Source organism: Saimiri boliviensis, chromosome 5, assembly GCF_048565385.1.
Source record: "Saimiri boliviensis isolate mSaiBol1 chromosome 5, mSaiBol1.pri, whole genome shotgun sequence".
Classification (NCBI taxonomy): Eukaryota; Metazoa; Chordata; class Mammalia; order Primates; family Cebidae; genus Saimiri; species Saimiri boliviensis.
The window spans coordinates 86,696,704-86,713,517 of NC_133453.1; the positions used below are offsets into that span (position 1 = coordinate 86,696,704).

Here is a 16,814-nt window from a genome sequence, read left to right on the forward strand (position 1 = left end):
AATCAGCCTGAGATGTTTTCGCTGGAGCCTTGAAAGCAGGAGTTGTAGAAGGTCAATGGAAAAATAAGTGCTATCTGGTAAAGCACCCCTTCACCCATCTTGAGCAATGACAGCTCTGCCCTGAGACATCCCAAGACTGATTCAGGCCTGCAGGGCCATGCCAGGCTACATGCTTTACCACGAAGCATCAGTTTAAACTAATTGTGTGGCTGCGCAAAGCAGGGCTTGTTTGTGAAAGGAGAGAGTCCACTGAGAACGGAATCAGCTATTCTCTCCTTACCTTCTCAGGCCAGGGGCAGCGGTTGGGGGTGAGGAGGCGGGGAAGCTGCTAAAAGCATCAGCACAGGATGTGAGTGCACAGCTGGGAGGACAAAAGCCCAGTGATTTTTCAAGATCTCTGGAAATTCACCAAGGCATGAAAAACTGAAAGGCAAGTATTCCCGTCGCAAAGCCTGCTCTTCTAGGGGCCTAAACACCTCTGGACTGGTCTCACTGCCCTGTGTAACTGCAAACAGCAGTGACTCAATAACCATCAGAGGTACGTGACTCCCATCTCAGCAAATAACTTTTAGGAAAAAAAGCACAGGTCTTCAAGTGAGAAGCGTGCTTTTTTCCCTTTGTCTTCTGACACTGTTTGTCTCCCAAGGCTGCATTTTTGTGGAGGCTCTGGCAGAGGCTCTAATGCGGAGGAAGGAAGGTCTCTTCCAATGCAGGAGGATTCTGCTCGCTAATAAGGAAGCAACAACAAACAGTGGAAACAAATCCATCTTACCTTCCTGGTTACAGCTGGATCCAGATAGCCTTTGAGCTTTTGAATGTATGTATGGGGAGGATTCTTCACCTGGAATCGTTCCTGCAGGAAGCACAAAAGTAAAAAGCATGAAGAGTATGAAGCCATGACACAGCCAGCCATATCAGATTCATGTTACCAAAATACGACCGAAATACAACCACCGTCTGAATGCGGCCCTGCAAGCAGTCATTATGTACTAATTGTTTTGAATCTTGATAGTAGGTTATGTGATCCCCTCTTTGCATAGAAGGAAAACTGAAGTTCAAAGAAATGCAGGATTCCTCTTGAATGACACTGCTAGTCACAGGTACATGTGGGTTTGAACCCACATCTGCTCAATTGCAGAGGCAGTACTGCTTTCTCCATAAGGCCCTGCAGCTTCCACTCTAGGAATGATGTTTGCCCGGCGTGTTTCGGGTCCTCCTTCAGCAGGTCTTCCATCTTTTGCATATTCTTTTGAATATCTTCAATGTTGGCAAAACTCTTTTTTTTTTTTTTTTTTTTGAGATAGAGTCACTCTGTCACCCAGGCTGGAGTGCAATAGCATTATCTCGGCTCACTGCAACCTCTGCCTCCTGGGTTCAAGAAATTCTCCTCCCTCAGCCTCCTGAGTAGCTAGGATTACAGGCATGTGCTACCACATCCAGCTAATTTTTGTATTTTTAGTAGAGACGGGGTTTCACCATGTTGGTCAGGTTAGTCTTGAACTCCTGACCTCATGATTTGCCCGCCTCGACCTCCCAATGTGCTAGGATTACAGGCATGAGCCACTGCGCCTGGCCATCTTTCTCTTTTGGATATTTATTTTATCTTTTATATTTTTATTTTTAATATTTATTTTAACCAAATACTTGATGCAAACTGATAAAGCTAATAGTTTTCAAATATGAGCAATGAGTCTATTGCTAACTAACTGGAACGTGGGAGTGTGTCTGCATGTGTACACATGTGTGCATGCTGTCATGAATGAATTCCAGCCTGGGAGATCCAAAAGTATCCTGAGCAAAGGCAGTCGCTGGAATAAGCATGAACATACATAATATACATTCCAAGGTGATATCTGAATGTAGGTCAGAGGTGGGGCCCAAGAATCGACATTTCTGAGACATTTTATGCTAATTCTGCCAATAGAGGAACTGTACTTTGAAGAATTCATGCCATGTGTATCAGGTTTTATAGACCCTAATGTCCAAAGCAGAACAGGCAACAGTAAAAACCTGGGTAGAAACCACATGTCCACAAGCCATAAAATGAACAAGGACTTATATTAATGTTCATACAACAGTATACTAGATTACAATGAAAACAAGCCATGTACTCCATGCTCCTATGAATGGATCTCACATACCTGATGCTGAGCCAAGAAGAACACCTGATTTCATTTCTTCACACTTATAAAATGGGAAAAATTATACTTTAATGGTTACAGATACATACTCAAGTGGTAACACTATACATATACAGGAATGGTTTTATATATGTGTATTTGGAGATGATCAGCCTGAAAGTCACGGCTGAGGACTGAAGTGGGGAAAGCTGTAATCAAAAGGGGAAATACGACACATTTCTGAGAGGCCAGGAGTTCTATTTCTTGATCTGAGTAGCAGTTACAAAGGTGCTGGCTTTATAGCACTTATTATGCTGGTTCTCGGACTTCACTACCTTTTCTATATAGATGCTATATTTCTCACAAGAAAAAGTTTAAATCAGCTCTAAAAGAAAAAAACGATTCATCAAGAAATGAGGACAAGTCTGGGTATCATGGTGAAATTCCCTCTCTACAAAAAACACAAACAATTAGCTGGGTGTGATGGTGGGTGCCTGTAGTCCCAGCTACCCAGGAGGCTGAGGTGGGAGAATCACCTGAGCCTGGGAGGTCAAGGCTGCAGTGAGCCCTGATCGTGCCACTGCACTCCAGCCTGGGTAACACAGCAAGACCCTGTCTAAAGAAAAAGGAAAAGAAAAAGTAAAGAAAAGAAAAAAGAGAGAAAGAAAGAAAGAAGGGAAGGAGGAGAGGAAGGGGAAGAAAATCTTTATCATGTTCCTTTCTTCCTACAACCCAAAAGTTATTTTCTTACTTTAATTCTTTATAATCTGATTACCACTTACTCCACAATGGAATTTTCTGATACTTTACTCTGACAACTGGCCAGCATGTGCATGCATTTGTTTATCCCATAGAAACTTGTATTCCTCCAACACAGGGAACCACAACATTCTGTGTGGTCCACTGAAGCCTTGCTTGCTAGTAGATCATAAACTGCTTAAGGCCACTGTAATAATATTGCAAAGACCATCTTATTATTTAAAATCTGTATTTGTTATTGTCTATACTTAAAAATAGGGGGGGAATGTTTATTGTGGGATACCTATTAATATTTTCCTTTTATTTAAAAATGATCAGGGTGAATTCTGTAGTACATAAACTATATCTCAATAAAGCTGTTTTTTTTAAAAAAAGAGCAGCATACTTTTTCTAATTATTCCTCCAAATGTTCTATCTTGAGAGCAATTTCCAAGTAATAATTCACAACTATTCAATTTCTCTAGTGCCATCATTGTGTCTGTGTATAAATCCTTTTTTTAAATCACCATCACTTCACCAAGGAAATCAGGGGGATCTTATTGCCATGGGGGTTTAGCAGTGTCCAGCTGAGGGCTAAAATAATCACAAGAAGCTCAGAAATACAAACTGATAAGCTATCTAGAAGCTAGTCATTATTTCCAACCTCGTGTATGACAACAGCTGATCTCAGATATCAGAATATAAATATTATCCTTTTAAATAATATAATTCCAGTTATTTAAAAAAAAATTTTTTTTTGAGACGAGTCTCACTCTATCACCCAGGCTGGAATGCAGTGGCACAATCACAGCTCACTGCAGTCTCACCTTCTCAGGTTTAAGCGATCCTCCCACTTCAGCCTCCTAAGAAGTTGGATCTACAGGTGCAGGCCACCACACCCAGCTAATTTTTTTTTTTTTTTTTTTTTTTTTTTTTTGACATGAAGTCTTACTTTGTCATCCAGGCTGTAGTGCAGTGGCACAATCACAGCTCACGGCAACCTCTACCTCCTGGGTTCAAGCGATTCTCCTGCCTCAGCCTCCCAAGTAGCTGCGACTACAGGCATGCACCACCACGCCCAGCTAATTTTTGTATTTTCAGGAGAGATGGGGTCTCACCATACTGCCAAGGCTGGTCTCAAACTCCTGACCTTGTGATCCGCCCACTTCGGCCTCCCAAAGTACTGGGATTACAGGCATGAGCCATCGCGCCCGGCCTACCCAGCTAATTTTCTAAAGACAAGGTCTCACCATGTTGCCCAGGCTGGTATCAAACTCCTCTGCCCAAGCATTTCTCCCACCTCAGCCTCCCAAAGCGCTGGGATTATAGGTGTGAGCCATGGCACATGGCCTATTCTAATTTTAAAAATTCCTAGGATCAGTGAACACTCAAACTGTGCTCTATTTTTCCATAGCAAATACCACATTTCTCCGAGTATAGAGTCCCAAAGGAATCAAATTTAAATTCTAACTCTGGCCAATGCAGTATTTGTTTCTCAATTTGATCCTTTCAACAGGTGTTGAGAGACTTCTAATGTTTGGTTTTTTAGGCTACATCTTCACAATAGAAAAACCATATTTAGTTTTTTACCATAATAAAATTTGGTGGAACAACACATGTAACACATGGGGATTCACTCATTTAGTGAGCCCTAGCTTGGACAGTCACGAAAGGCAGCTTATTTTCATTTCCTACTTCGGACTATGGCGACTAGAAGGGCTTACTCAACTACACACATTTGCTAGTCCTGTTGACTTGACCATATTTCCTTAGGAGTGAAATTATGAGCAAGGTCTACTTTTTTAAACATGCTTTTTCATACTTTTTCAAATATGCTTACTTAGGCTTTGTTGTTATAGTCCACATATTTTCCATTTGTTCGAGCAAGTTACTGATGATGTATTTCCAAGAAAGAGAAAATAAGGAAGCCTCATGCTTTAAAACACAATTGGTCCACATTACATCCACTTCGAAGAAAACTCGGGCAGGGCCATCTGCCTCGGCAGAGCCTGCCCATCTCCTCTTTCTGCCTCCACTGCTGCCTTGGAACCCGTGAAAAAGCTTGTGGCGAATGGGGAGAAGGTTCTGAAGTTCACTCTTGATTGCGCCCACCCTCTAGAAGATAGAATCATGGATGCTGCCAATTTTGAGTCATTTTTGCAAGAGGATCAAAGTGAACGGAAAAGCTGAGAATCTCAGTTGGAGGAGTTGTAACTATCGAGTAAGATCACCACGACTTCTGAGGAGCCTTTTCCCAAAAGGTATTTAAAATAGCTCACTGAAAAATATCTGAAGAATCGTCTACGTGATGGGTTGCATGTAGTTGCTAACAGCAAAGAGTTACGAATTAGCGTTACTTACAAATTAACCAGTTCAGAAAAGAGAAGGAAGATAAGGATTAAAATCCATTTATCTGGAATACTTGGTATGAGTTCTTTTTTTTTTTTTTTTGAGACGGTGTCTCACTCTGTCTCCCAGGCTGGAGTGCAGGGACACGATCTCAGCTCACTGCAACTTCTGCCTCCTGGGTTCAAGTGATTCTTCTGTCTCAGCCTCCCAAGTAACTGGGACTACAGGCACCGGCCACCACACTCGACTAATTTTTGTATTTTTAGGAGAGATGGGTTTTCACCGTGTTGGCCAGGCTGGTCTTAAACTCCTGACCTCAGGTGATCACCTGCCTTGGCCTCTCAAAGTGCTGGGATTACAGGTATGAGCCACCGTGCCTGGCTGTATTTTGTATGAGTTCTTAAATAAAATTCATATAAAACTTTCATGGGGACAATGAAAGAAGGGGAGAGGGAGATGGAGAGAAGAAAAGAAAACTCAGCCTACATCCAGGGATTCAAATAAAACTGTTATGGAGGAAAAATACAAAGCCCCAATTGTTTTTGTAAAACTTGGCGTTGTCTGTCTAATATCTAAAGGAGCCACTATTTGAGTTATAACTTCAGCACCTAATTCACCAAACCTTTTCTCTCTGTCTTCATGTAGTCAGTTTGAACAACAGAAGCACTAGGAAAATACATCAGAGAATTTCAGCACCTTGCCAAACACCCTTATTTTGAAGGACTTTGGATGGATTATAGGCATCCTATTTATTTGAATTAATGTATTTTCCCTCTAAAGATTAGAATTTGAGATACTGCATTAAAAGTCATAACTGCTTTGGTTGGTAGTTTTCCATCACCCACACTTTGAAAACTGCTTCATATCCCCTGTTATTTTCAGGACCTAGTTACCTGCTTGTTCAACATCGTTGATGTAAGTACCTTTCTTAAGTCGCCAACTTGAGTCGCGCTGTGTAGAAATGTTATTCTTGGGGACAAAAATATTCTTTAGTCATGATAAGCTATCAATATGAATTGATAAGCCATGTGAAACAGCCTTTAGAATACCAATTTCCTTCAGAATGTCTGATCACATATCACCACTACCCTGAACCCCTGCCATTTATTGCTTTGTGTGATCAAACTTTCTTCATGAAATGTTTAGGGATGGGAAATATCCATCGTTCTGGGGCTTTTAATCATTCCCCAAAAGCAGTCAAAGAAAAAATCCAGAGTCATTTATTAACATTTAGGTCCACTAAGCCAACCAATTGCATTGGAAGGGGTTTGGGAGGAAAGAGAGGGTGAGAGCAAACCTTAGAATCAAGGAATCCTCTTTAAGTTTCTGTGTCACTTATAAATATTTTACTTTAAGAAATTAGTCTGCAGGAGGCTGAGGCAGGAGAATTGCCTGAACCCAGGAGGCGGAGGTTGCGGTGAGCCGAGATCGCGCCATTGCACTCCAGCCTGGGTAACAAGAGCGAAACTCCGCCTCAAAAAAAAAAAAAGAAATTAGTCTGTTAGGAATTCAATCTATATTCAGCATACCTCTCCAGTAACGATCAGATGATTTGTTTCTAAAAACAACTTCATTTATGCAAACCCACAAACACAATTATCTTTTCACGTGGGGCAGCACTTTTTGTTTCTCCGATCATTACCTTACCTTTCAGTGATGCTTTACAGTTTATCATATTCTTTAGATCCCTCAGCTCACTCAAGCTTGTGTATCTGGCAAGTAGATATTAACTCCATTTTGCAGATGAGGGAACTGAGGCTCAAAGATTAAATGACATACCTGAAATCATATACTCTGTGTGTGTGTGTGTGTGTGTGTGTGTGTGTGTGTGTGTTTCCTCTGAAGTATTTTCCCAATGTTTCTGTTGTTCAAACACAGGTTTTCTGAGTTTTTTTGATTTTTGTTCTTTTCACTACACTGTAATAGGCATACTCATCTTGAACTTAATAGTATAAACATTTTTAAAAGGGTGGAAACATGTTCTATTCTTCATTGAGCCCCAGTATGTAAAACAATACTTGGCACACAGTTGATCTTTCTTAATGTTCCAAGAATTAAACTTTTTTAAATGTCACATACAAGTCACTTCTTTCATAAATCAAGGGTAAGCTTTTAAAGTATAAAAGTAGACAAAGAGATTACAGGCACACTCTACAGCAGGCCTCCCCAAACTATGGCCGGCGGGCTGCATGCGGCCCCCTGAGGCCATTCATCCGCACCCCCCCCCCGCCCCCCACCGGTGCAATTCAGGAAGGGGCACCTCTTTCATTGAGAGGAGCACAGTATGTGGCAGCCCTCCAACAGTCTGAGGGACAGTGAACTGGCCCCCTGTGTAAAAAGTTTGGGGACGCCTGCTCTACAGGATGTACCCGAGCAGGTTCAGTACACACAAGTTAGTCAAGCTCATGTCAGAGCCAAAGAACATTTGCTGATGAGCTGCAGCTGTGTCTCTCGTTCATAACCATAGGTTTCCTCATTAACCCAATCCCCTAAGGCTTAAGCTAGCTTCCCCTTTCCCTACTGGTTACCTGGAAGGTTAGGCTGCCTATACACATACCTGCCTTGCAGATAAGGAACAGAGAAAACATTTATTGGACTCTACTTAATGACCAAGTCTACTGCAACCCAAGGTGGGAAACTAGACCATTCTGAAAAGAACTAAGTGACGGACTATGAAAGGAGCGTGGTAATTTAATTAGGTAAGTCACAGCAAACAGAATTCACCGGCTATGCTACAACACAGCCTTTTCTACTAGACACAGACAGGCAGACTTTTCTAACAAGCTGAGCTGTTTCCTTGGTTCCTCTTCTCCCTGTAAGTCCTCCTCCTCTTTCTCCACTTAAATCTAATAGTTTGTCATTGAAAGCCTTTCTGTGTAAAGGTTTGGAATTGGACATTCGACTCATCTAGCTAAGCATTTCTGATCTTTTACATCCTCTCTATCCAATTACATGAGAAATTAATTGGGGTTAATTTGGTGTGAGCTGGACTCAGAACAAGCATGTTATAAGCATTTCCGCTACATAAATCACATTTGGATACACAGCTCCACACTCAAACAAGAATTCCATTCCAGTTTATCTTACACCTTCATATTCTGAGGCTAAGGAAAGAAATTATAACATGACATCTGAAATTAGAAGTTTCAGGAAATGAACGGCACACATGGTTGAGTTTCTCTCCCTGTCTGGGATGGCCACACAGTCACTGGCTCTGTTTCAGCCATCTATTAGCAGAGCTACATAAACTGCTTGAACACCCTCAGGGATGAATTAGATGTCATCATCATTATGCGAATATTAATGTTTTATTATCTTGAACCTATAATAACTCATTTTAGATAGTAACAATTTAAAGGGCGTTGTTTTTGTTCACACAATGTCACTACACTTGAATGTTTTTCTTCCTGGAAGCTGGAAGTAGTTGGGCATCCTTTCCAAAGGCTGAGTAGGCAAACTGTAGTCTCTAAATGAGCCAGTATTACAACCAGCACTATTGCCATTAGTAAGTACTAATTTGTAAGATTTAGCTTAGTGCTAAGTACTCTTCAGAGTTAAGCTGACAGACATCATCCATATCCTCAAGGGGTTTACCCTCTAAAATAAAAAATGCTGACACAAGTAACAGGGAGAAGATGAGAATAAAATGTTGCATTAATATTGTATATGGGGCCGGGCGCGGTGGCTCAAGCCTGTAATCCCAGCACTTTGGGAGGCCGAAGCGGGTGGATCACGAGGTCGAGAGATCGAGACCATCCTGGTCAACATGGTGAAACCCCGTCTCTACTAAAAATACAAAAAATTAGCTGGGCATGGTGGCGCGTGCCTGTAATCCCAGCTACTCAGGAGGCTGAGGCAGGAGAATTGCCTGAACCCAGGAGGCGGAGGTTGCGGTGAGCCGAGATCGCACCATTGCACTCCAGCCTGGGTAACAAGAGCGGAACTCCGTCTCAAAAAAAAAAAAAAAAAAAAAAATATTGTATATGGACAGAAATGATTTATCCAATATGGAAGAGGCCAAGGACAGTGAAACAGGGTGGGCCATGGGAGGGGAGAGGGTTGCCAAGACCAATCAATCCCTGAACAGGCGGGACCAAGGTAAGCCATAACACCTTGCCCTTCCAGAGATAACCATTTATACAAATAGACCTAGATTCCCGAAGAACTGAGAGAACCAAAGTCCTGAAAAGAATGCATGCTCCTTGCTCTCCCAAAATAAAAATAAAATTCTGAAATTTCAGAGTAGCTGGTGGACTGTCCCAACCTAGAGAAAGTATGCGTAGGAGCCTGTCCGGGATGGTGAGAAAGGTGAGGACAATTGAGAAAAAAACGAGGAAAAAGTATGAAGTCTCTGCCTACTAACAGATGGCCAAGAAGGCAAGTTCAGATAAGATTCTAATTCATATAATGACTACCAGAGGAAGCTAGTGCCAGCTGTGGTACTATTTAGAAGGATCCCTCTGGTTATTATTAGATGAAAACATTTTGCTAAACAAGCCCCTACTGCTGAACATTTTAAATCTTACTAATATGTTTGGGTCCCCTGTTTCTAGGAGCTAAAATGAAAACTTGAAAAAAACTTTTTACTTTTTCACCTATCCAGAACACATTACAGAAGACACTGTAAAAAGCACAAAAAGAAATACGTTCAATCGCCAAGCGTTAAATCTCATCTCTGAGATGCAACAGACATAGTTGTAATACAAAGTAGAATATGATAAGAGCCATATGTGATCCTCTCAAAGTTCAAAGAAAGGTGAGGCTCTTCCCAACTGAGATGATCAAAGGAACTTCCCTGGACAAAGTGGCTTTTGAATTAAATTTTGGAAGGCAGGCGGCGTATAGATATCCTGGGATGGTGTAAGAGGCAGGAGGAGACGGAGTTGTTTTCCAGATGAGGAACATGGAAACAAAGGCAGAGAAAGGCAGGATATGTGGTACTAACTTCAAGAGGTGTAGCTGAGTTCTAGTAATCCAGTTTATGAAAACTGCACAAAGGATCTAAATGGTAAAGTTGGAACAAACCACAGCGGATGTCACATACTTGGTTAGGAATATAGGACAGGCAACAGGGAATCAATCAGGAGTCTTGAATAGTGGAAAAAAATGCATGATTAATACTGTGTGCCTCTTTCCTCCGTTTCCAATTTTTAAAGTTGGCCACTTCTGCGCCAGACTAGACTTGAAAAATCAGCACATCAGATTCATTCCACAGCCATAGTTTCTTGGAGAGCCTCAAAACATTCTTCAACTCTGAATATGAAATCATTTTCTAGTTGAAGAGAAGAGGACAACTTTCCAAGTGTTCCATTACAGCTCTCAGACTGAAAATAACCTCTGATGAGACTTTTCCAAATGTTTTCCTTTATTTAGACTAGCAAGAATTTCTCTAGTTCAATGAGTCTTTCCTGACCAAAACATTCTATAACTCATTTTCTGATATATAATATTGAATGGGTTTCTTTAATCCTACTCCTCTTACTTAGGAATGCCTTTCAAATAAAAAGAAAGTACAGAGAATCTGTCAGAGTCTCCAGAGATGGTCATGTATTGTACAAATAAAACATTGGGGGTTGGGGAAGAACAGAGTTCAAAATCTGATCAGGAAAAAAAAAAAAAAAGACAAAATAAGCCTTAAGAGTTCTTGTAGAAACATTAGGCAATTCAAGAGCACTAATATTTTTCAATTACTCAAGAATTTTTTTTTAAATTACAAGCTCCAATTTTAAGAACTGCTTTTCTGACTACAGTTATATTAACCGGCTTCTCTGAAACTCCACTGGCCTCAATTCAAACAGTGTACAAACTGTGTGTATAATTATCATAACTTCAAGAGGTGCTAGCTAACTCAAACTGAACTGGAATATTTACTAAGACCATAACATTTGTCAGTGAAACTATAAAGCAAGTAGCATAGGAGGAGCTACAGAAAGAAGCTGCTTTCCACTAAAATCAATTAAGTGGTGTGAGGTGTTCGATACATGAAAGGAAAGCACACTTGTCAACAGAACAATTGAAAATAAGAGGAAGTCATCAGATCTTAATCATACTACCCTTACCACTTGCTTTAATTTAGACACAGATTTAAACATAAGAACCAAGCTCAGAATACTAAACTTCAACATTTATCCAAGGCAGTTGTTTCTATTACAGAAGCCATAACATTATAAAGAGTGTAATTATAAAACTGGCTTTTGGTAAGTACAGTGATATAACATAAACCATCTCTTTCTATAAAGGCATAAATGAAGTGGTGGAAAGTTTTTCAAAAACAATATTCCTCTAAGAACAAAAAAATTGGAAACATTTAAAAAAATATATCACTTAAAACAGCACCAAAAATCACGATATTTAGAGATAACTTTAAAATATGTGTAAGACTTGAATACTACTAGAAATGTCAAAAAATTCCTGCAAGGTATTAAAAACACCTAAATCAATAGAGATACCACATTCATAGATCAGAAAAGTCAATATTGTATAAATGTCAGTTCTACTGAAATTGATCTACAGAGTCAATGCGTCCTCTGCCAAAATTCTGGAAGTTGTTTTTCTTAGAAACTGACATGCTGATTCTAAAATTTATATTAAAATGCAAAGGAACTAAAATAGCCAAAATAATTCAGCAAAAGAAACAAGTTGGAGAATTGACACTACCTAATTTCAAGACAGTAATCAAACCAGAGACATATTGGCATAAGGATAAAAATATAGATGAGTAGAACAGAATAGAGAACACAAAAATATACCCACACATATATGGCCAATTGGTTTTTAAAGATACCAAGGTAGTTCATGAAGAAAATAACACTATTAAATAAATTGTGCTGAAACAGTTGGAGGAACAGATAAATATAGAAGCATAGATGGATGGATGGATAGACAGACGGATGACTGATTGATAGATAGATAGATAGATAGATAGATTAGATAGATACAGAGACAGACAGATAGATAGATAGAGATATATAGATAGATAGATAGAGGGATGAGGAAAAAGTGAAACTCCACCTTGACTTATCCCATATGTCAAAACAGATCACAGTGGGAGGCTGAGGCAGGAGGTGGATCATGAGGTCAAGAGATTGAGATCATCATGGCCAACATGGTGAAATCCCATTTCTACTAAAAATACAAAAATCGGCTGGGCGTGGTGGCATGCACCTGTAGTCCCAGCTACTTGGGAGGCTCAGGCAGGATAATCACTTGAACCAAGGAGGTGGACGTTGCAAGTGAGCTGAGATCACACCACTGCACTGCAGCCTGGGTGACAGAGTAAAACTGTCTCAAAAAGCAAAACAAAACAAATCACACAGATCATAGACTAAAACGTAAGAAAAAAACTGTTAAATTTCCAGAAGAAAACCTAAGAGATAATCTCTGTGACCTGAGAGTGGACAAAAATTTCTTAGGAAACAAAATGCATGAGCCAATTAAAAAATAAATTCAATTTCATCAGAAAACCTTTTGTTCTTCAAAAAATACTGTTATGAATATTAAAAAGCAAGACAAAAGCTAATAAAACATTTGCAAAGTATTTGTTTGATAAAGACTTGTATCCAGAATGTTGTTTAAAACTTCTACAGCTCACTAAGACAAATAACCCACTTCTTTCTTTTTTTTTTTTTTTGGAGACAGAGTCTCGCTCTATTGCCCAGGCTGGAGTGCAATGGCACAATCTCGGCTCACTGTAACCTCTGCCTCCAGAAGAACCCATTTTTAAAAACTGGGCAAAAGGGGCCAGGCACAGTGGTTCACACCTGTAATCCCAGCACTTTGGGAGGCTGAGGCGGGCAGATCACTTGAAGTCAGAAGTTAGAGACCAGCCTGGCTAACATGGTAAAACTCTGTCTCTACTAAAAATACAAAAATTAGCTGGGCATGGTGGTACATGCCTGTAATCCCAGCTACTCAGGAGGTTGAGGCAGGAGAATCACTTGAACCCAGGAGGTGGAGGTTTCAATGAGCTGAGATCACACCACTCCACTCCAGCCTGGGCAACAAAGCAAGACTTCATCTCAAAAAAAAATAATAATAAATAATAAAAAAATAAAATAGGCAAAAGATTGGAACAGAACAGATTCTTCAACAAAGACATACTAATGTCAAATAAGCACATAAAAAGATGCTCAGCATCATTAGTCATTAGCAAAATGCAAATTAAAACCACAGTGAGATACTGCCGGAAGCCCATAAAAATGGCTAGAATTTTAAAAGACTGACAATTTTTAAAAGACAGTTGATGGGATTTGGAGCAACAGGGACTCTATTACATCGCTGGTAGGAATGAAAATGGTCTAGCCACTTTGGAAAACCCAACTGGTGAACATTATTGCATATATATTGGACCTCAATAAAAATGATTAAAAACAGTTTATCAAAGTAATTTTAGAAATATTTTATTTATTTACTTTGTTACTGAGCACAACTTTCCTGAAAAAGTTTATCTTGCCCTAATAAAGAAGAAAGGCACCAGAGAGAGGCCAAATACTCATCTTTGTTGATTAACACTCTTTGGAGAAATAAAGTATTCCAAGGGATCCTATAAACCTTAGTCTTACCATTTCAAAACATCACTCATAATTCTATTTAAATAAATAAAAATTATGGGAACTGCATTACAATTTTTTATCAGGCTCTAAATGTACCTCCATACCTCAAACCATTACTTCATCTTCACTGTCACTTCGTATTTGCTTAATTCACTACCTTGATCCAAATTCTGTACCTCACCCACCCGTAAACCACATCCCATTCTCCTAGATATATAAATATTCTCCTTCTAAAACATAAAACTGAAATAACATGTGCTAATAACTTGAAGACCTAAATCTGAAACCTAGGCTCCAATGATCCCACTGGAGGCTTTCCCCTTAGATCTTTTATCTTAGGCCTGTTACAGTGGCTCACGCCTATAATTCCAACACTTTGGGATCACCTGAGATCAAGAGTTCAAGTAGAGGTCATGCCTGACCAACATGGTGAAACCCATCTCTACTAAAAATACAAAAATTAGCTGGGCATGGTGGCAGGAATCTGTAGTCCCCGCTTCTTGGGAGGCTGAGGTAGGAAAATCACTTGAACCCAGAGGGGGAGGTTGTAATGAGCCGACTTTGAGCCACTGCACTCCAGCCTGGGTGACAGAGTGAGACTCTGTCTCCTAAAGGAAAAAAAAAAAAAAAAAAAAAAAGACCTTGTATCTTAATTTTACATTTAGCATAATAAACACAAACACCCCTTCTAATAAGTCCCACATTCTTTCATCTTAGATCCCATGATTAAGCAAATAATAGTTTCAATCTGTGACCCACATGGTCAAAATTAGTCATTAAGCCAAGCTTTCAAATATGATCTAAGGATAAGCAGATAAGGAAAATAGGAAGTCCCTCTAAATGGGTCACTGCTGAGAACAAAGATATATAAGCACAAACCCAGCCTGTTAGATGTGTTCATCTTACAGGGTTTTAGATTGACTTGAAGTTTACTCTATCTGAACATACAGGTGGATATATCAATAACTGAGTGGCTGTGTCAAATTGACTGTGAAGAGAAGCAACAGCGGCTTTACAGGTAAGAAACATCTGTATGATATTTCTAGTACCTGAAGATGCTGCTACAAACTGATACAAGCTGCTACAAGCTTATCCACAGCTAGTATCCACCATGCTGATGGGGGATACGCAGTCTCTTCCCTACGTATAGCTGTTTCTTACAAAACCCAAAACATATTTCTAATTCGTTGTCCTCCTATTTTCCTGTACTCCCAAATACCTACAGTATCATTAGACATCAAAACCAGTTTACCTTGTATTTCTGCTACCCAAATAAATTAAAATGTTGTTTTACTTCTGCAGCAGGGATAAAGACTGTGGACACCTCAATTTCCTCAATGACTTCAGAAAACGACTTCTTTTAAACTCTTTCTTTCCTTCAAACTTCATCAAGAATAATGCAGGCAACCAGGAAAGATTATGGATCGGGACTGAGAGCTTTCTATTATATATTTAATCTTCTGCAGTTTACTTTTAAGTATATATCTTAATCTTTTTTCAACCTTGTTTTGAAACATTCAGCATAATATTTTCTGAAGCATGACGGTCATAGCATCTAGCACATCACTCTTCACAAGGTGAACTTAATCATTTAATTGCTTGATGGTGGAGAAGCTGCAATCACATGGTGGTTTTCTCAAGACGACTTTTTTAAACATAAAATTTTTCAGAACCAGGCATCAGTAGACTTCAGTCTTAGTTTCAGCTCAACCATTTGCTGCACAACTTCTAGAAAGCCACTTTACTCTGTGTGTGTGTGTGTGTGTGTGTGTGTGTGTGTGTGAGAGAGAGAGAGAGAGAGAGAGAAAGGTGAGCAAAAATAGCCTTCCACAAGCAAAGATTATGAGTTAAATGGCCAAATGCTGAAATAACATAAAGTAGTATCTGTATCACTTGGTAGAAATGTTTAGCTAACCTGCCTTAATAAATCATTTTAATTTGCTTAGCAATGATTTCCTAAAAGATAGGTCAAAGATCAACATCAGTGTCCCCAAGTTTATAAAAGTAATTGATATGATAAAGTTTACCTCAAGCAACACAACCAAGTAGTCAGCTCAGGCAATTAAGTCATTTTTAAAAGGTGGGGTGAAAGTGGGGGATCTATAATTCCATTTGCATTACCAAGCAGGAAGGCAGGCACTGTGATATACATTTTGGCAAAATACAGCCTAAAAAAGTTTCTTTTCTTTTTTTTCCCTCCCCGCTAATCTTGCTCCTTCTAAAGCCTTAATGTTTCAAACAGGACTAAGCCATCAGTGTGTACCTCTGGCAACAAATACCAAACAGCATTTCTGACAGAGTATTTATATCAAGCCACCAAAAAGGATGGTTTTAAAAGGAATAATTGTTTCCTCCCCTCTTCTGACTACTTTTCTCCCTTTTTCTCTCCCCTGACCCCAATCTCTGTAGGGTAGGCCAGCATTTTTCTCTCTAGTATGAAAGCTAGGGACAAAAGAAACCTCTAGAAGAGGAAAGATGTAATGTAAATTCACTTCTAGGTTCAGACCCAACTTTCCAAAACTCCGAAAGCTCAATATACAAAGAGTTGGCATCTGCTATTTGATTTCTTCTCCAGTGTTTTAGAATCAAAGAATCAGAGACCTAGAGTGAGTCTTAACGGAAAGAAAACTGCTTTCAGGAAGGAAATGAAAAATAACTTGACTTCTTTTCAACAGCAATTAACTCCGTGCCTTTGCTCTGGTTTGGAGAGCTCAAGAAAATGAAAAGTCCCTTCAAAATCTCAAGCAGAAAACAGCAAAGACACAAAATGCCTGTGTTTTTTTTTTGTTTTTGTTTTTGTCTTTTCTCTGAGGTGTAGCAAAAATAACCATGTCCCATAGCCAATGCTTGTCTGGTACATTGCTGGAACTCAGGACAAACAAATTGGAACTACTAAGCATTTGGAGTCTCTCCCTTGACTTACATGAGACATATGAGATGGCTCATTTGGGAAGGAAAACTCAGATCCACACTCTGTCTCACGTCACTCTTTCCTTTCCCTTAACTATACAACTAAATAACTAGTCAATGAATAAATTAATTAATACATAAGTAA

The 16,814-nt window shown here is 39.6% G+C and overlaps 1 protein-coding gene across 13 annotated transcripts in view; it reads right to left on the reverse strand.

Moving 5' to 3' along the window:
• The window catches only part of FMNL2 (formin like 2), a 320,067-nt gene that overhangs the window by 108,115 nt on the left and 195,138 nt on the right, over window positions 1–16,814 (reverse strand). For all 13 annotated transcript variants that reach the window (XM_074399688.1, XM_074399687.1, XM_039469557.2 and 10 more), the window contains exon 3: window positions 773–853. In XM_074399688.1, the coding sequence (XP_074255789.1) occupies window positions 773–853 (81 nt within the window). The remainder of the gene's footprint in view (window positions 1–772; window positions 854–16,814) is intronic.